This window comes from Dromiciops gliroides, chromosome 6 (assembly GCF_019393635.1).
Source record: "Dromiciops gliroides isolate mDroGli1 chromosome 6, mDroGli1.pri, whole genome shotgun sequence".
In the NCBI taxonomy this organism is placed as follows: Eukaryota; Metazoa; Chordata; class Mammalia; order Microbiotheria; family Microbiotheriidae; genus Dromiciops; species Dromiciops gliroides.
Genome location: NC_057866.1, coordinates 48969125 through 48990335, shown reverse-complemented (window position 1 = coordinate 48990335; position 21211 = coordinate 48969125). Strand labels below are relative to the sequence as shown.

The following is a 21211-nucleotide window of genomic DNA, read 5'->3' as shown; positions in this document are numbered from 1 at the left end:
TTGCCCAGGGTTTTACAGCTAAGAAAATATCCGAGGAAGGATTTGAACACAGGTCTTCCTTACTTGGAGTCCAGTATTCTATCCATTGTGCCACATGGGCGGGGAAACTAGGACATAGGCCACATAGGTAGTAAATAGCCAAGCTGGGAATTAAACCTATGTCTTCTGCTTTCAAATCCAGCATTCGTTCCACTATGCTCCATTGTTTTAAAGTACAGATCAAGGGCAGAGGGAGGAAGGGTAAGTAATAAAAAACATTTATATAGTGACTACTATGTGTACCAGGCACTTTGCTAAGCACTTTAAAAATATTATCTTATTTGATCTTCGCAACAACTCTGCAAGACAGGTGCTGTTATTATTCCCATTTTACAGATAAGGAAACTGAGGCAAACAGGTATAGTGTCTTGCTTAGGGACACACAGTTAGTAGGTATCTGAGGCCATATTTGAACTCAGGTCTTCCTGACACCAGGCCCCATATGCTATCCCCTGCACCACCAGCTGCCTCAGAAGTTATCCTTTGGTTTAGATGCTTATTTAGCCTGGTCTAATCCACTTCAATCCAACGGGCATTTGTTAAGTATCTGTTATATATACTGCACTGTGTTAGGCATGAGGGCTCCAAAATGAAAATGACTTCTAGGAACTCATATTCTACTGGGTGACTATAACATCAATTTATAGACATATTCAGTGGAGGGAGCAAGCACAAGAGGATCAGGCAAAGCGTCCCATAGATGATAGCATATGAGCTAAATCATGAAGGAAGCCAAGGTTTCTAAGATGCAGAATTGATGAGGGGATAGATAGCATGTGTACCAAGGTAGACAATCTCTATATTTTTGTCTGTTTGTTTGTCTTTTTGGTGGGGCAATGAAGGTTAAGTGACTTGCCCAGGTTCACACAGCTAGTAAGTGTCAAGTGTCTGAGCCCGGATTTGAACTCAGATCCTCCTGAATCCAGGGCCAGTGTTTTATCCACTGTGCCACCTAGCTGCCCTGAAATCTCTATATTTTGTTTTAAACCATCTTATGTCATTCTCTGAATTGGAACATTGAAAAACTTTTATATTAAAAATACATAAAGGATTCACAGAAGTCACAACCAAAATTAAAGTATTAATAAAGATAAGGGTTGGGGCAGGTAGGTGGCTCAGTGGATAGAGCACCAACCCTGGAGTCAGGAGAATTGGAGGTCAAATCCGACCTCAGACACTTAACACTTACTAGGCTGTGTAACCCTGAGCAAGTAACAACCCCGAATTGCCTCACCAAAAAGAAAATAATAATAATAATGATAAGGGCCATAATGAACTATTTTTCCAGAACTGCTACTCTCTTCCTATGTTTAATAGAGGGTGAAAGAATCTCTCTTCCTTTATGAAAACCCGACTAATTTGTCTACCTTGTTTATAGCAAAATGTATCTATGGTGGAAAAGTTCTCGCAGAAGGCCATCGGATTTTAACCAAGAGCTGTCGAGAATGCCGAGTAAGTTGGAATCTTAACTTTTCTGTCTTGGCTTGACCCAGTTCTTAAATGGATACATACCACTTAGGTATCAGCAATTTAAAGAGTACAAAGGAGAGGTATTTAACAGTGCATCATAAGACCAAAGTATTAGGGGTATGTATGGAGAAGGCTATTTATAGCATCAAAGATCAGATATGGATGGGACATCACAAGTGGTTTGGGCAGATGCAGCAATCAATATGGCATGGTTTCTGCCATCATGGTGCTTATAGTAGTGGAAAATGAAACATTTTTATATACCCAGGAGAGGCATATGACTCTGAAATAAATACAAATAAAGAGAATGCCAACCCATGGTGTCAGATGATGAACTAGAAAGAAGACTGGTTCTGGAGTTAGGTCTGGTTTCCACTCTTCCATTTGACAGTTACAACCTATGTATCCTTGGTGAAGTCATGGCACCCTGTGGACTTCAGTTTTCCCATCTGTAAAATGAGAGAGTTGGATTCAGTTACCTCTGAGGTTCCTTTCAGTTCTATGTCTAAGGATAGAAAGGGATTGAGTTTGAGATAGGATAGAATCTCAGCTATGGGAGGAACTTATTACTTTCTTGGTTTTAAAACCATATGATGTTGCTGCTAGATAGTGGTCAGAGAGGTGGATATAGGAGCATAGGAAGAAGAATGAGTGGGTTGTCCTGGTTTCCAGGTAGATAATTCAAAAAGTTCATCTCTAGGAGCAGATGAAAGAGATGAGAGTAAGAGCTTAGATTTCAGTGAAATGGAGAAGGTCAAGGAAAATGCCTTAACTTTTCTATACCTTAGTTTCTTCATTTGTAAGATGAAGGGGTTGGAGTGAATGGTCTCTAAGTGTACTTCATGTGGCTACAAGGTTCTGTCAAGGCCTGGACCCAGGCAAATTAATGTCATAACTGGTCTACCAGAGCCCTGAGTAGAGGGTAGAGTCCGGTTCTCTGGTAGGGAGGATTTGATGACCTGAGTTGAAACATCATGGCAGGCAAATATCTAGGAAGTGTGTTCTTCATTCCATTTAGGGCAATTTCACAATTTTGTGGAAGATTGGTTAGATCTCTAATGAGTAATTATAACAATAGTTTGAGTCTGGCAAACTGCCTTAGCGTTTTGAACAGAACCCATAGGTAAACCTGAAATTGATGGCATGATTAAGCAAATTTTTACAGAACATCTCTGTGTGCGGAAGCAAAATGATATTCTTATTGATAATGTTCCCCCATTTCTTTTGGGATTATGTAGCAATTACAAAGAAGCTGTACCTTAATATTGTGGTGTTGGTTTATCATTGAGTGATGTTATCTCAGAATACCTTATCATCTATCCCATCACCTATTCAGTCTGATTATATCGACTAGGTTTGGTGAAGAAGGTTATAATAGAGCCATGGGATATGAGGTTAATGGATATTACTAGATGGGAGAGAGGAAGTTCAATGGAGATGGAGTGAAACATCCTCAAATCTATTAAACAACGCTAGGAGTATGATCTGCATGGTCCCAGGAAAGTTTTAGAGAAATAATAATGCCAATTAAGGCAGAAACAAATCTGTGTTAAAAAATTCCATGGAGGATGTCGGAGGCAGTTTGAAAAATCAAAACAAATCATTCCTCATAGATAGTCATATTCAATTTTAAGCAATTATTGGTCTCCTTTGACATTTCTGCAAGTAAAGCAATTTGAGAATGGAAGATCTGAGTTGTGTAAGTTGTTAGAAATTGAGATTGAAATATGGTAATTAAGAGTGTTTGTATTTAACCAATTTCATATATGTCCTCTCTTTAAGTAAGAGATAATAGAAGCTTCATTTCTACACCAACACAGAGACCTGAAGGCCATGGGGAAACAAATCACAATCAAGAGGATTAAAATTTGTGGATCATCATCTTCTCTTTTGCTTGAAATGTTTCTAAAAAACAAGTGAGAAGAGGTGATGAAGTTTATAATTTACGTGAACCCTCTTTGTGGGATGGCACTGATTTAATTCCTATCACAGGCTTCCACAAATGCAATTTCCACTATTTAAAACATTATTTGTTAATTATGATCTCATTCACTAAATGTGTTAAAGGTCAATTAGATTTGCCAGGCTCATTTCATCAACAGGCGGTCAAATCAAGCTTCTTTTGAGAAACAACAACACAATGATAAAATCTACATCTTTCTAGATTTTGCATGTTGTTTTGTGAAAGATTGCCTTAGCAGAACATGGGATGGACATGGGTCCTAGAAGAAAGTTATTCTTGAATCCATTTTTTTTTGTGCCCACTGATAGACAGATGCAGTTTTAGATATATAGAAACTGGTTGGGACATGTATCCATATTGAAATAAGCCTTGGTCATAATGTCATTTGGGGTTTGTAGAATGTATCTGAATTGTTCACTTCTTGACTTAACTGGGAAGATCCAGGTTGAATAAGGATGGTGTTTCTGACTTCAGACCATAGAATAAATGGCACCATACATTTTAGTGGAACTTTTGGGTCACTAAGCAAATAACCCATATAACTCATTCCTGCTAGAAATACCTTTGTCATGCACCACAGGAGAGCATTTTTCCTTTCTTGGATTCCTAAGCTCTGAAGGGGTTAGTTGGGGGGAGATTAAAACAAGGCTAAAATGGGCAGCATGCTGGACTTAGCATCAGGAAAAGATGAGTTCAAAGTCTGCCTCAAGTACTTACTAACTGTGACCCTAGGCAAGTTATGTGACTTTTGTTTGCCTCATTTTCCTCATCTGCAAAATAATGATAATAATATCTACCTCACAGAGTTTTAAGGATAAATGGAGATAGTAATTAAAAAGCACTTTGCAAACTTTAAAGTACTTATAAAAACTTCAGATGTTTTTACTGTTATTGTTATTGTAATCCTATCTCACTCATTTAGCTGTGTGGCCCTGAGTAAGTCAATTAACCTAATTTTCCCTATCTATAAAAAGTAGCTAGAAATATTAACATCTACCTCATAAAGATATGAAGATAAAATGGGATAGGATAAATGAAGTGCTTTGAAACCCTACATCATTGTGTGTCCATTCAAAACTGCTTTATACTGGTTGAAGGTCTACTTCAGAGCTGACTTGAGGGACTGGAGGGACCAAATATTGATTACCAGGTTGTGCCTAAGGGCACAGAATCCCAGTTGAAAGAGAGCAGAAAGACCATCAATTATGTTCCAGGCATTTCTTAACCTCTTTTTTGTCATGGACCCCTTTAGCAATCTGATGAAACCTATGGACAATTTCTCAGAATACTGTTTTAAAATTCATAAAATAAAACACATAGAATTTAAGAGGAAATGAATTATATAGAAATAGAGTTATCAGAATTTTTTAAAAGGTTCGTTAGCCTCAGGTTAGGAACCCCTTATCTAATCATATCCATCCCTCAACAAGTAATTTTCCACAACACGCCTGACTGATAACTGTCTATTATTGGTTGATAGACACCATCTATCAGCTGTTATCTAACTTTCCCTTGAAGGCCTTTGATAGAGGGGAACCTGCTATCTCCCCAGGCAACCCATTCCACTTTGGGATATCTTGACCTGTTAACCTTGGTTTTCCTTCTATAAAGCCTAAGCTTTCCTCTTTACAATTTCTACCTAGTGTCCTATTGCACAGATTGAGCAAAATAGGACAAATCTATTTCTTCTAGCTAGCTCTTCCTGAATCCAAGCCTAATCCTCTCTCCACTGTACAATTGTGTCTCTTATGTGTCTACGAGGCTCATGTCAAATAGAGATAATGTATGTAAAACACTTTGGAAAATGCATAGCACTGTCTGTCCATTGATATAATATTTATATATTCATATATATGTGTATATATATATATATATATATATACACACAACAGGCACATATATAGATTACATGTTATATATATATACATATATAACTTGTATTGTTATTTATATAAAATATATGTTATTAAACTGGGCTCACAAGTGAAGGACAAATTAAGGGAAAGAGAGATGTGTTTTGTCTTAGAATGATATGATAAAAAGTTTATTCTCTGACAGCAGGAGTGGTACAGATAATATTGGCCACTGTAGACTTTAGGGCATGGAGAGATTGAAGTTAGAAAGGACGGTCAAGGTATAGCTATTGTATCTAGCACTGTTTTCTTTTTCAGTGGCCATACATTCTGGCAAATAACTGCTGCATCCCCGCAAACTTGTAAAAAAGTCTCACATCTACTGGTGAATTGTATGTTTTGACCTTGAGGTGAAAACTTATCAAGAAGCAAAGAGAAACACATGTCTCAACCAGTTCAGACAAGCATGCTCCTTTCCTTGACCTTACTGTGCAATTTCTATCATCCAACCTTCCCTACCCTACTCGATTCAGCCCCTTCTGATTCTTTGCTGTTGCTGTGGTTCTGAGCAGATGCAAATAGGTAGTCAGATCGAGTTGGATCATGGTATAGTTGGTTGTTTGCCTGGAATTTTCATTGGAGTTTATCTCTCACTCAGTATTATGTAGTTAACCATCTTGAACCTTAACAAAAAATACTTTGCTTGTCTTTCTTTGCTCCCGAGGTAATTTATTTCAAACTGTCTGCAGACTTTCCCCGCTTCTTATAGGATCATAGATTTTAGAATTAGGAGGGGCCTTAGCAATCACTTTGTGCAACCAATAATTTTACAGATGAGGAAACTGAGGCCCAGAGAGGCTAAGTGGCTCACCCACCATCACATTAATTGGTAATAAATAGTGGAGCTGAGATTCTAACCTGGTTCTCCTAATTCTAAAAGTAATGCCTGTTCCATTTAATTCTGTGTTTCCTATTTCTTTTTCTAACCAAATACTTTGAGTGGTGGTGGGACATGTTTTTTTCATCCAGAATTATTTTGTTTTCTTCTAGCCTAGAGGCAGCCATGTTATAGTGAATATCACTTCAGAGTTAGTAACACCTGGCTGTGTGACCCTGGGCAAGTCACTTAATTTCTCTTTGTCTCAAGCAGTTTGCTAAAACTTGAAATTTCAGGGAATGTGCAGATCTACATTGATAGAGGGAGTTTCCTCACCTCGGAAGTTCTTCCCATTAATGAAATCACAGGTCCAAGCCCTGTCCCTCATGAAAAAGGTTATACAGTTTCTATGAATTATAGATGATGGAGAGGGAATAGTAGCATGGATTATACGAAAGATGCCTAGTCTGAGAGCAAATCACATTTGACTTTGAAATATGGTTTTGCATTTACATTTGTTTCCTGTGTGTGGACAAGCTTACAGTGAGCCCAGGTAGCTCTAACCCATTATAAATTAGGAATTGGGCAGGAACACTATTAGAGAGATGTATACCTGGGAAAAAAAATTATAGGCTGGTCTCTTAGTAAGTGCAACAGCTGATTGATAGACAGCCTACATGCTCCATTGCTATCCAGGCAATAATGGCAGGAGAACTCAAAATAATATTAGCAGTTAATATTTATTGAGTACTTAAATAACAACAATTATTTTACATATGGAGCTTTTAAGATTGGTAAAGTACTTTCCATATATTTTTTATTTGATCTTTACAAAAACCCTATGAGACAGGTACCATTTTTAATCTCTGTTTTACAGATGAGCAAACTGAAGTTGACAAATGATTTGCCCTGCATAAGCAGTACATGACAGACACAATATCCAAACCTAGAACTTTTTAGCTTCAAGGCTAGCTTTCTAGCCATAGTGCCACACTGCCTTGCATCTAGTAGGCAATTAATCAATATTTATGAAGTGGAATGTGGGATGGAATCAGGTTATTGGCTGACCAGATATCACTGAGCACCCTGTGCAGCACCAGGAGGTAATAATACACTTAAGAAAAAGCTGATTTGGGATATAAACTCATTTAGAAGCAAAATTGATGCTAGATTGGAGAGTAGAATAGGATGAGGCTAGAGGCAAATTTTCACAGATCCTTATCATCTGTCATTGTTAAAAATGAGCACTGGGTAGACACTTTTGCCAATGACTCATTATGTCAAAATTCTTTTGTCTCCTCATTTTATTTGGCTTCCAGGGTGGAGTTTTAGTAAAAGTGACAGAAGTGTGTCCTCCTTTGAACTGCTCAGCAGAAGATCACATTCTTCCAGAGAACCAGTGCTGTAGTGTCTGCAGAGGTGAGCCAAGATTTAGGGGCCACTGGCAAAGGAGGGTTGATGGTTGGGAAGAATGCAGGTTTAATGATTTTCTAAAGTAAGTAGGGTGGAGGATATACAGTTCCTTCTGATTGATAGATGGAATGATTGCTATGCTGAGAGTCAGGAAACCAAGAATCTAAATGCATTACCACCACTAGTCAGCTATTACAGCCATGGGTAAGGTACTTAATATATCTCTGCCTCAGTTTCCCTAATTATAGTTGGGGATGATAATTTCTATTGAACAGACGGGGTGAAAGACCATAATGTTAATAACTCAAACCCTTGTATATTACGTACAATAGATGTTTAAAACTCTTGTTTGGGCTTATAAATAAATGAATTCTGATATATTCAGAAGTTTTAGGTATGCAAAACATTTTCTTCCCAACATCTCTGTGAGTCAGGCATTATTAGGGGCAGAATAAGCTAATGGATAGAATACTTGGCTAGGAGTCAAGAAGATTTAACTTGAATAGTGGGTCAAGCACTTGCTTCCTTTCTTACTCTAGTGGTGGTTTTTTTTTTTTTAAATTTGTTACCAGTGGAACACTCAGCATCACAGTCTTTGCTATATTCACTTCTTTCCATGGATTGGTAAGATATACAGAGACCTTCTCAATGATCCCAGGCAGAAGCCACCTGCATTGTCATTCTGTCATGGGGGAAACTCCCAGCATCAGGCAGCATAGCCCCTACCTACTTCCTCTCCAGATGTCTGTTGAAAGGAAAGACCCTTGCCTTGGGGCAGCTCCCCACAAGTTGGCACCATTTTGCTTTGTTGTCTATTTAACCTGGTCTGAGGTTCAATTCCACTCCCAAGTCAACCTCTCTGAACCTCACTTTCCTCATATGCAAGTAAGATTGATATTAGTTCCTACCCCACTGGGTTGTTATAAGGATTGAATGAGATCAAGAATGTATAGTGTTTTGGGGGGCGGCTAGGTGGCGCAGTGGATAAAGCACTGGCCCTGGATTCAGGAGTACCTGAGTTCAAATCTGGCCTCAGACACTTGACACTTACCAGCTGTGTGATCCTGGGCAAGTCACTTAACCCCCATTGCCCCACAAAAAAAAAAAAAAGAATGCATAGTGTTTTGTGAGGCAGCTAGGTGGTACAGTGGGTAGAGTGACAGGCCTGCAGGCAGGAAGACCTCAGTTCAAATTTGGCTTTAGAAACTTAATAGCTGTGTGTCCCTGGGCAAGTCACTTAACCTCCATTTGCCTTAGTTTCCTCAACTGTAAAATGTGTATAATAACAACACCTACCTCACAGGGTTGTTGTAAAGATCAAAAGAGATAAGAATTATAAAGTGCTTACTTAGTACAGTGCCTGGAACATAGTAACCATTACATAAATGTTAGCTATTATTTTGTAATTATTATGATCCTTTCAGTATTATATAAATATTTATTAATATAGCCATCTATGAAACATGAGCTATCTTACACAAGAGAGACACGGACAATAATGGTTAGAATGATAGACTGAATTGGATTCAAATCCTAACTCTGACTGTATACTGGCTGTGTGACCCTCTTAACTTAGGGTTCTTTAGTCAATTCTCTTTACCTCCAAGTTTTAGATAAAGTACTTATCTATGTTGGTGGAGGGAGTTTGCTCAACTGCAAATTCCCTGTTCCAGTCCCCATCCCCTAGCCCCCAGCCCCCAGTCCCCATCCCCAGCTCCAGCCCCATCCTCATCCCCATCCTCATCCCCATCCTCATCCCCATCCCCATCCATTTATTTCTTTTCCCATCCTTATCCCTGTTTCCATCCCAGTCCTTATCCCTAACCCAGTCTCCATCCTACCCTCACCTCCACCTTTATGTCTATCCCTATTCTTATGTTGTTTAGTTTTAGACATGTCTGACTTTTCATGACCCCGTTTGGGGTTTTCTTGGCAAAGATACTGAAATGGCTTGCCATTTCATTCTGTAACTCATCTTAAAGATGAGGAAACTGAGGCAAACAGGGTTAAGTGACTTGCTCAGGGTCCTATTACTACTAAATTCCTTAAGGCGAGATTTGAATTCAGGAAGATGAATTTTCCTGACTTCAGGCCTGGCACTCTATCCACTGTGCTATGTCACTGCTCCCTGATCCTTAGACAATCCTCAGACTTTGCCCTTATATCTATGCCCATCATTATCCCGATTTCTATTCCCATCCCTATCTCTATTTCTTCTCATCACCACCATTTTATAGATGAGTAAACTGACAATTCAAAGATGTTATGTAACTTTCCCATGATGATGAAACTAGTAAGTATCAGAGTTGAAATTTGAACTTGACTTTCTTCTGACCTAAAGTCTAGGATACTTTGCCATAACCACCTTCTCTTTATTGATAACAAAAGGGGGACATTTTGGAAAATCAATAGTTGTGCGATAGTATGTATTAATATTACTGTTATCATCAGTGTTTTGTTTTGGACAAGACCTATGATTCTATCAGTGTAGGGCATTCCCAGTGAGTATATTACTTCCACCAAAACAAATCGACTCCTCTTCTTCCACTTACAATTTTAGAGAGTTCCCTGAGAGAGCAAAAGGTTAAGGTGCTTGATCAGAGGTGAGAATTGAATTCTTGGCTTCCTGACTCTGAGGCTAACTCTCTATTCATATTTCCTCACTTTGACAATTATCATTCTGTTAGAATTTTGAATACCTTTTACCTTCAGCTAGAAATAAAATACTGAAATGTCAGTTTCTTGGGAAAGGGAGATACTTGGTTTTCATGAAACAGATCTGTCTTATTTCTAGAATTACAAAGACCATGCTGATATCATTTCTCAATTTGAACATGGAAGTGGGAGGATAAAGTCATATATTTAGCACTTCTCTCTTTTCTCTATGCCCATAGTTTCCTCTAGTATATATTGTCCTTAGATCAAACTAAGTATTTTCTCTTAGCTTGGCATAACTGGTCAATGGTTGCTGAAAATTTGGAGGGAAAACATAGCATCCAGATAACCACTTATGCACTGTAGGACCAAATAAAGTGAGTTTCAAATATAATGCCTGGGTCTTCTTTTGATTTCATCCCTTGAAAATAATCCCATCCACTGGAAATATTCTTCAGACATCTAATGATCCAGTTAATTTTTTAAGGAGCTGTCCATTATTAACAACCAATAGGGTTGTGAGGTGGAACTCATAATTTAATGCAAAATCCATCACTTTGCTGAGGTGCCAAGTGGGGCTGAGTTTTTGTAAGCCTTCTCCAATTTATGGTTTTGTTAGAGTTAATTCATTGATTGGGGCATGGAGATGCAAGAGGATTTTCATTGCTCTGACCTATTTCAGTAAACTGTGTCTCATCTTTTCTGTGAGAGCTTTGTTTTTTGCATTAACATTCTTCATACTTTTCACTGACCCTGACCCTTCTACCTCCATTTTGCAAGGATGGTCTGAACTAATAATTTCTGAGTCTATCTTGGGTGGGGAAGACACTTGATTTTAGTGAAACAGACTTTTTGTTCCCAAATCATAGAATTTGAGAATTAGAAGGGTCATCAGCAAGCATCCACAATGGCCTATTAACCTAGGGTCCAAGAACTTTTTAAAAATAATATTTGACAACTATATATCAACAGAAATGGTTTCTTAGGTGTTTTAACTTATTCATTTAATAATTAGCTTCTGAAGAGGCCATGAGTTTCTCCAGTTTACCAAATGGACCCATGACTCAAAAAAATTAAGAACCTCCAATTCCTGTCCAATCAATATTAGAAAGAAACTGTCATCATGAAATAATTAACACAACTGATCATCCATCCCTTGCTTGAAAATACCCAACCAGGAAATCTAATACCAGTTCTGTTTATAGAACATTATAAAACAGTAGGATTTTATCAGTGGAAATGACAGTAAAAAGGATACATTACCATATTCTTGGCTACTGTGTACTAACAACCATAGGACCTTTCCAGTTGACATGAAACTGAAACCTACCATATGCGTCATTTCCAACATTAGAATGGGAGCTCCTGGAGGGCAGGGACTGTCTTATTTTACTATATGTACCTCCAAGCATCTAAAACATTTCTTTACACATAGTAAGTAATTAATAACTATGTTTTTTCATCCATCCATCCATCCACTCATCCATCTAGGATACCTCTTATTGTTAGGAAGTTCTCCTTAATATCAAACCTTAATTTTCTTTTAAGTTATTTTTTTGCAACATTAAAAAATTTCTTCTGATTCTGGCCTCAGGGACCAAGGCTAAATCCTCTTCCACTTGATGGACCTTAAAATATTTGAAGGCAGCTATTATTTTCTCCCTGAGTCTTCTCTTGTCTGTGATAAACACCCCTATTACCTTCAAGCATTTCTCAACCATATGTGTGCTCAAGACTATTCGCCATCATGGTTGCCCATGTCTGGCAAAGATACAAGTTCTTCCCTAAGCTTTGACACCTAGAACTGAATATAGTCTTCCAGACAGAGTCTGAACAGGGTAGAGTACAGAAGTGTTCTCATCACTGCATTCCTGGAAAATATACCAACCTCACATTCTCTGGATTCAGGATACTTCACTCCCAGGATTCAACCTTAACCTCCATTAAGGTCTTTTTTTTTTGTTTGTGAGGCAATTGGGGTTAAGTGACTTGCCCAGGGTCACATAGCTAGTAAGTGTCAAGTGTCTGAGGTCATATTTGAATTCAGGTCCTCCTGAATCCAGGGCTGATGCTCCATCCACTGTACCACCTAGCTTCCCCCATTAAAGTCTTTTGATATCCCATCAAGGCTTAGAAATGGCATTGGCTTATAAAATATTACGCCAATGGAGCAGAAGCTCTGGTATCTTGGAAGACTTTGGATCAGGTTGTTCAAGAAGATTTTTGTTGTCTAAGGACAAGCCAAGCTAAATTTGGAAAAGCTCAATCACTACAGTCTTTAAAGTCTTGGTCATCTTATGATGAATCTTGTTTCTTCTCATTTAAAAAATTAAAAAAATACTTCTACAAACATTTATTATCTTTTATCCCCATTACCTCCCCACATAAAACAACAATAATAAACTGGACAATGAACACAAAGAGCCCAGCAAAATGAATTCCCACACTGGGCATGTCCAGAGATGCAATTCTTATTCTGGACCTTACATCTATCATCTCCATGGCAGGAGGTGGATGGGCTCAAACAAATCATGAAGAGTACATGCTAAGGTGTGGAGTGGACTAACATTTGTATTGAGAGAGGGTGACAGTATGGTAAAGTGGAAAGAATACTGGCTCTAGAGTCAGAGAGACTTGCTCAAATCTGACCTGTTCCTCTGACTACTGATGTGATATTCATGGTCACTTAACGTTTATGTGCTACCATTTCCTTTCTGAATGAAGGGTTTGGATTACATGAACTCTGAACCCCCTTCAGATCCCCATATCTATGATCTGATGAAATCATGGCTCTTTTTAGAAACTTGACACTTCCAAAGGGAAGTGGGATTTTTTTTCTATAGAAAAATTTTATTCTGGGAAAAATAAAACCTTATTGAAAAGGGGAAGTGCATAAACTTTATATTAAGTTTAAAAACCACTGAGTGAATCCAAGAGGCAGAAGAGAACAGTGATAGAGTCCTGAGCTTTCAGTCAGGAAGACCTTGCTTCAAATGTCACCTCTGACACCATCTGTTTGACCATGTGCAGGTTCTTTAACCTTTGTTATAAGCTGCAGAAAACTTGTTAGGATTTATTTACCAAGTCATAGATGGAGTAAGATTTTCCTTGGGCCCCCCCCCCCCAGGTAGCTACGTGGTACAGTGGATAAAGCACCAGCCCTGGATTCAGGAGGACCTGAGTTCAAATCTGGGCTCAGATATTTGACACTTAATAGCTGAGTGACCTTGGGAAAGTCACTTAACCCTCATTGATCCACCAAAAAAGAAAAATGAAAAGATTTGCCTTAGTGGAAGGAGTTCCTACACTGAGAGTTCTCCCAGTTAACCATACTTGTTAATATATGCATAGTACCATGTTAGAGTGGCCCTTGCTAAACTTTGTCTACCTAGAGTCAGTGTGAGGGTCTTGAAATTATATGACAGTAAGAAGAAGAGAAGCATACATTTTTAACTTTGAAGGTTAGATTTCAGCTAGCGTTGGAATCCATGCAAAAGGCCAGTGGTTTTTCTACATCTTCTTATTCCTACCTACCCCATCTCAGGTGAGAAATTGTGAACTACTTTTAAGGGAGCTGAGTGGTCTTCAGAGGGTAGGATGATCTTTTATAGTTGGTAGAGAGTTCCATTTCAACAGATCAGTTACATGTGTTTTTATTTTTATTATTTTTATTTATTGTTTTTTGTGGGGCAGTGAGGGTTAAGTGACTTGCCCAGGTCATACAGCTAGTAAGGGTCAAGTGTCTGAAGCTGGATTTAAACTCAGGTCCTCCTGAATCCAGGGAGGTGCTTTATTCACTACACCACCCAGCTGCCTCCTAGAGGAATATTCTTTATAGAGAGTAAGCATTGTGTTTTCTTGGTCATGAAAACCTAGAGTTCATTTCAGGATGGAGAAAAATGGTAGAAAGGACACTGGAAGTATAAAGGTCCTAGATTAAAACCTCACCTTTGGTCCTTTACTATCTGGGAGACTTTGGGAAATTTATGTAGCCCCAATGGGTTTCAAAGACCTCATCTGAAAAAAAGAGAGGTGATTCTGGATGCCCTCTGTCCCTTCCAACTCTTGTTTTACTCCTATGAAGTAAAAAACAGTTGGCATTATTCCACTCAAAATGCTTGTCTTCTCCCCACGAATGTTACTCTACATTCTTTACCACACTTTATTTCTTTGAGGAAACATTAAATGCAGCGAAATTTTATCTGTATATGTTGGGAGCTTTTATTATTAAATGTTTATTTGCCCCCCTCGCTCCTGTCTTTCACTTCTTCCATTAAAGTCCCCCCCTGAGGGAGTAGAATTGACAATTCCTATTCTGACTAGTATTCGAGAGCCTGGTGGGCCCCTGCAGATCCAAATTATTCTGCTCTCTTCTCTTCCCACTCTTTCTAAAACAAAGTAATGAAAAGGTGAGAAACACTCAATTTCTATGTAAAAGCAATTTTTCTTCTGTATATCGTATGGCTGTATGATGTATTGAATGGATTTGGATCATCTGCTGCCTGGTTCCACCAAGGGTAGACTATGCCTGATGAGCTGAAATGTGCATTTCTTTGAAGAGAATGGCTACGTAATAGAAATGTATGACTTCTGTCACCCTGATGTTATTGATTACAAGAAAGAGAGAGGCTTCTTGTTTCTTCAATATCTACCCAGGAAGGCCCTCCAATTAGCATATTTATCATCTTTCCCTGTCTCAGTGTGAAAGTCAAGGCTGCTTCTAGAGGAAAACCAAACCAAAACCAAACCATGCTATGAAAGTCATTCCTCAGAAGTTGAAATCAAACCATTCTCATGCCTAGCATGGGGGGGATTTGAGCTTTTCATTGTAGACTATTCTACCTGCAGAAACTGAGTGCTGCATACTGGGAATTTCTTCTGAGGGATCTACTATAGTGTGTTTTTGCTCTTTGCCCCTCTACAGATGCGATTAAATAATAGCTCTAAAAATCCCTGCTTTTGTGCCACCAAGATACAGTGGGAGGAAACACTTCTGTCACATTGGATGAGTTCTGATGTCTCAATGCCAGAAGATAAGAAGAAGAAAGAAATGAGTCCACTGTCTTTCCTTTTACTACATGGGATTGTGATGCTTCTTTGGGACATTGCCTGGTTTTGAATGGTGCTTGGTTGTGCAAGAGTTGATCCATGCGGTCCTTTATTTGTGAAACAAATGCTTCTAAGGCGGTCAGTTTTTTCCCCTCCAGCAGCAATTGAATATTTGTTTCTTTCAAAAAAAAAATCCCAGTGAACCAGCCACATGCTTTCATTTTGTTCCTCAGTGGACTCATCAGTTCATTCATTCAGCAAGCATTCATTAAGCAACTATACTGTATTCAAGGCCTTGAGACAATAGAGACAAAGTGAAAAATGAACAAATAAACGTGTCTTCAAGGATCTGCCTTTCCTCTGGGATGAGAGAACTAGTCTGTGGTCACAGACAAGACATTCTCTGGGCAAACTCAATTGTTCTGAATGAGAATCAAGGTCCAGAATATGACTTCACAAGTTCCAAGTTCCAAACAACTGAGCTATGGCATAAAGCCCAGGAGTGCAAGTGGGCAGTAAGCCATCGGCAGACCAGCCACCTTTGCCTGATCTACTATTGCACTGGGCCCAGTACAGTAACTAATTCCCTAGCCTTTGACAGAAAATGAAGCTCCCCATCTGTCTCTGGGATAGGCAGTTAAACCACAGAGCTGACAGGGTAGCCTAAAATGCTCCCAGACAGAGCCACAAAACAGTTAAGGGGAGACATGGGAAAAATTGAATTGAGGTAATGGATGTAGGTGGGTCAGGGGATAGCTCTGTGGTTGACAGTAATAAGCAGCCCCACCTGTGATATCCTTAATCAGCTTTGTGATTTCTCTCTGAATCTCTGGACAGTTTCTGCTGACAGCATGGTATTTGTTTATCCTGCTCATTATCTTCCCATGATGGAGATAGCAGGAGCCAAGCCACTTGAAGTATGAGCCTATGATGCAAAGAAGGGGAGTGGGCTGACTTCCAGATTTTGGCCTGGAGCAGGAGCAGGAGCAGTGAAAACCTGATTGGAAATATGGGCATAAAAAGCCCTCAAAGAATGCTCAGTGACAGAAAACAAACCAACAACCTTGACAAAGTGTTCACAGAAACGCTCATGGGAGAGAACAGAGACCATTTGGCCAATTCAAAAATTCTTGACACTCTCCCCAGTATTTTATTCCCTTCGTGATCATCTCTAATTGTATCTTGAATGTCTCGAATGACTTTGGTGGGCTCTGTTGCATGTTTATAGCTTTCAGTGAGGAAAAAAAAGTTCTTTCCGACATCTGTTCAGAATGTGTTTATCTGTAATTTTAATTCATGCTCACTTGCCTTGTCATCTGTGCTGGACTGAAATTAGTTGAGATTATCTGTACTATTTAAGATTTTATGCACTTCAATTAAATCCTCCCAAACAGTTTTTGCATTACACAGTTTCTTTTTAAAGTTGTCCTCATTATTCTAGGTAGATTGCAATTGAAATAGCTTCAGAGAATGAATCTGAGGATACGTAAGATGGAAGAGCCAAATGTATGCAGCAGCATTCAGACAATGTGTGTGTCATGGTCCCTAATTGGAAACTGGACTATTTGCAAATGGGCTGTCCCCTCTGCAACTTACGCAGTAGCTGAGAGAAACTATGAAGCCAGTCCAAGGATGGGAGTGAACTGGGGACACAGGACTCCTGCGTGAGTCAAGAAAAGACAGGGAGAAATGGGTAGGAACAAACTGACACTTTAATAAGAACACAGGAAATGCAGGGAAGCCAAACACCAAGACAGAACAGTAGGACAAAGTTGGGTAATCTGTTAAAGAGAGATATATTAAACCCAAGGCAAGAGGACCTTAAAACTGTGATGATATTACATCAGACAGTAATATTTTTGTGTTCATCCTATTTTTGTAGGATTTTATGGAAGGCTTCTAAGAGAGAAAATTACCCACTATGTAGCAACTCATGAGCCTCCTATAGCCCACCCCTTCCACACTCCCCCCCATTCCTTTTATGGTTCAGGTTTTTCTGGATGGGACACATGCACAGCATGTAGCTGGAGCATGAATATGGTTAGCCGGGTCCTATGTGTGGCCAGAGAAGCCATATTCCTTGTTATTCAGAAAGTGGACCCAACTGTATATGTCCTTAAACCAAGGAAATGATCTAACTACATTCCTTATGCCTTGGAAAAGTATAGTTAAGGAAGGTAATTGTGGGATTAAGTCCAATACACATATTCTTATGTTGCTTCTCCAAAACTGGGAGATAAGGGATGTGTGAATTTTTAGAGTGTAACTAACTTCCCTCACTTTGATATGTTCCTTCTAATACAAGGGTCCTTAACATGAATTTATAGACCCTTAAATCTGTCTATAGATTTTAATGGGTCTGCAAATTTTTTCCAATTTTTCTCATTGTATGTAAACATAATTTGTTTCCTTTATGATGCCATGCATTTTATGCATTTATAAGAATCATTCTGAGAAGTGATTCATAGGCTTCACCAGACTCCCAGTGGTTTCCTTGACCCAAACATGGCAAAGAACTCCTGGCGACCTCAGAACTAGGAAACCCAAGGAAGATGCTAGAATAAAACCAGTTCTTATTACTAGCCTCTCTCATATATTGACTAATGTAGGACATGTCTGGGAATCCATACATCCTCATCCAAAGTTATGGAACTCAGTGGATATCTACCCTCTAAGGAATTCTACTTTCCTACCATTCAACCATCCTGTTTTTCACAGTAGGGAACAATGATGTCCAGAAGACATTGAGGTGCATAACAAATTTGATGGTGTTGATAGTCAGCGGAAGATTAAAGAGTGCTGAATTTGAAGTAAGAGGACCTAAGTTCAAATCTCGACCTTGCCATTTACTGCTACCTATGTGAACTTGAGAAAGTAACTTAAACCTTTGGGCTCCAGTTGACTCTTATATGAAAAACTTGGGGGTTGGATTAGGTCTTTTGAGGCCCTTCTAGTTGTAAGTCTTGAATTTTTCAGTCCTAAGGAAGGATTGAATTGAGAGCCTATATGTCAGAAGAAATGGGAAATGGGTATGTTGGATCATAGGTTAAATCAGCAACTCTTTATCAAGTGCATACTATGTACCAGGCATTGTGCTAGGCACTGTGGCTATAAAAATGAAAAAAGAAATTATTCCATAGATTTAGAGTTGGAATCTTGAAGGTAGTGAATTTCAGAGAGAGTAAACAAGGAAAGCAAAGTCCCCAGAGGGATCCTAAGAATGTATTGAGGATTTATAATGTGACAACAAACTACAAGGAAGAAGTGGGTTTTTAAAGATATTATAGGGGAGCTCACAGAGGGCAGAGTGGATTGGTATTGGGAAGGAATACTCTGGAAGTAGAAATACTTTGGAAGAAGAAAAATTCAGAAATGTTAAAAAATACCCTCTAAAAAGAAGTAGGTGTATTTTGTGAGTGTAAAGAAACCATAAAATATAGCTTGAACACATTTGTGCACACTAAAAGAGGGCATTTTTCTTACTGTGATGGAGGAGAATGCTCACGGGGTTTGGGACTCCTTGAGGGAAACTAAAAAATTGCAAGAAACTAAACTAGACTTCAGAGCTTCTCTACCAAAGAGGTTTCTATCCATTTAAGAGCTGTTCTACATTGTGAGCTGAATAAAGTTCAGTCTTCTTAGCTTGGCCTCCATGATCTGGCCTCAGTCTATATTTATAGTCTTAAAGACATACAGTTTTATAGTTGGAAAGGCTATCAATCTTTCCAGCTTCAGCTGAATTGAGTTGAATCCAATTTGTTGAATTGAATTAAAGACCCCCCAGAGCTTGAGTTTCATTGCTTAAGAGTTTGAGATCTCAGTTACTAACATGCCATGATGAAGTAGATGATAACAATGACGATTATTTGTCATTTGGCAAATATTTGTTGAAAGGAGGAATGGGTGGTTGCTTCTGCTTCAGTGGATATAGTACATCTTATTTAAACAGAGGCATACTAAAGTATTTACATCTGTAAGTAGTATCTCCCCATCCTTGTTCAGGAAGCACAGTTTGACTATCTCCTTTGGATTCTGAATTATTGTGTCATGTGTGTGGTCCAGAGGAATGAAAAGGACCTGCAGTGTTTGAGGAGCTTTGTCTTAGACTGTCAAAAGGATGGAGCAGAAATAAGAACTCTTGCAGTTTCTGGGAAACTCCGAGGTAGAAAATAGGCAGAGGATCAATTTAATGATGCAAGTGTTTATGGCACTGAGTCCAGTCGATGTGATGGTTTAATTAATGAGCAATTATGACATGGGGGATGAAGCTTAACCATGTCCTCTGACCAGGTAAACGTGACACCTGAAATACGATTCCTTTGGAAATGACAATATGAAGGGACTTCTGGTTGTAACTATAGTTATAGGTATTTTGTAATCTCTATGGATGCAGCCCCTGCTGGTAGAGTGCTCAGGTTTCTAGAAGACTCAGATCTTTTTCTGGGTCTTGCCAGAGCAATGACTAGATCCAGCTTTGGGATCCTCGCCTGGAACATGTTGTAGGTTGTGGGGCATAGTGGGAAGGAAGCTCAGGAGGTGTGTGCAGGATCATCACCTGGGAGCTAGAGAGGAACTTTAGAAGTCATCTAACCTACCTTCATTTTCCATTTTGTAATTGGGGAAACTGATGCCTAGAGAAAGTGATTTGTCCTAAGCAGCAGAGCTAGCTATGAGATCACAGATCGAGAGTTCAAAGGGATGTTAAGGGCCATCTAGTGCAATGTACTCCCTTGACAGATTTGAATATAAAGGTCTAGGAAGGTCTCACTGCTTTTAAGAAGTGAAATTTGAAACCAGGTCCTTTTGATTCCATTTCACTCTGTGCTGTATCACACTGCCTCTTAAGGCTCCTAGTAAAATTTTGCTGTGATTCAATAGGCTAGTTCAGTTAAACAAGTTTGACTGATTTCCCCCCTCTCTCCCTCCCTCCTCCCCTCTCTTTCTCCCTCCCTCTCCCTCTCCCTCTCCCTCTCCCTCTCCCTCTCCCTCTCCCTCTCCCTCTCCCTCTCCCTCTCCCTCTCCCTCTCCCTCTCCCTCTCCCTCTCCCTCTCCCTCTCCCTCTCCCTCCCTCCCTCCCTTCTGAATTGCCAGTTGTATGACTGAGTTGAGCAAGTGAGTGAATGAACTGACTGGTATAGTCCCAGAGTAAGTAGAGCACAGCATTATTTGGACCCCTTTACTGATGAACTCAGCTTTAGTTCTTCACTTTAGGAGAAAAACAACAGCACAGATGTAGCAGGACCTCAATAAAAAGAGTTTGTTAAATGGATTAATGATAAATGAAAATAGATTCACTTTCTTGCCTTTCTCATAAATTAGAAATTGTCACACTGCCAAATGACTGATTATAAGCAAGATGGCATGTGCTCTTTGGTGGAGAGGTACTGGACACCATGACTCAAGGGAAGAACACAGTCAGAAGAGATGCATGTAGGAGACATAGGTTAGGATCTATGAACATAAGGTCATGGGTTAGACTTCTAGGATAGAAGACTTTGGACTAGTCTTCCTTATTTATGCTCCATATTTGGATCTGAATTTAAGACAGTTCTTAGGATTTGTTTTAGGCATAGGAATAGTTAGTTTCCCTTTTGAGAGCCCTCCCTTGCTGTCCCCCTCCCCTGATATAAAAGGAATATTAAAGATTATTTACCCTCAGTAAAGATTCAAACCCTCAGTAATGCCATAGCAGCTCTGATACAGTGGATAGAGATCTTGCCCCAGAGTGAAGAAAACCAGGGTTCCAGTCTTGTCTCTGATACCTGTTAGCTGTATGATTTTGTCCAAACAGCTTAACTACTCAAAGCCTCAGGCAAAACTGTAAATTACAGATCAGGTGTAAATCTGTATTGACAGAGGGAATTTCCATACAGGGAATTCCCTATACCAATC

General features: G+C 39.2%; 1 protein-coding gene across 3 annotated transcripts in view; it reads left to right on the top strand.

Moving 5' to 3' along the window:
• NELL1 (neural EGFL like 1) overlaps positions 1–21211 on the top strand; it is a 909424-nt gene that overhangs the window by 210286 nt on the left and 677927 nt on the right. For all 3 annotated transcript variants that reach the window (XM_043971020.1, XM_043971019.1, XM_043971018.1), the window contains exons 10-11: positions 1418–1491; positions 7522–7621. In XM_043971020.1, coding sequence (XP_043826955.1) covers positions 1418–1491; positions 7522–7621 — 174 coding nt within the window. The remainder of the gene's footprint in view (positions 1–1417; positions 1492–7521; positions 7622–21211) is intronic.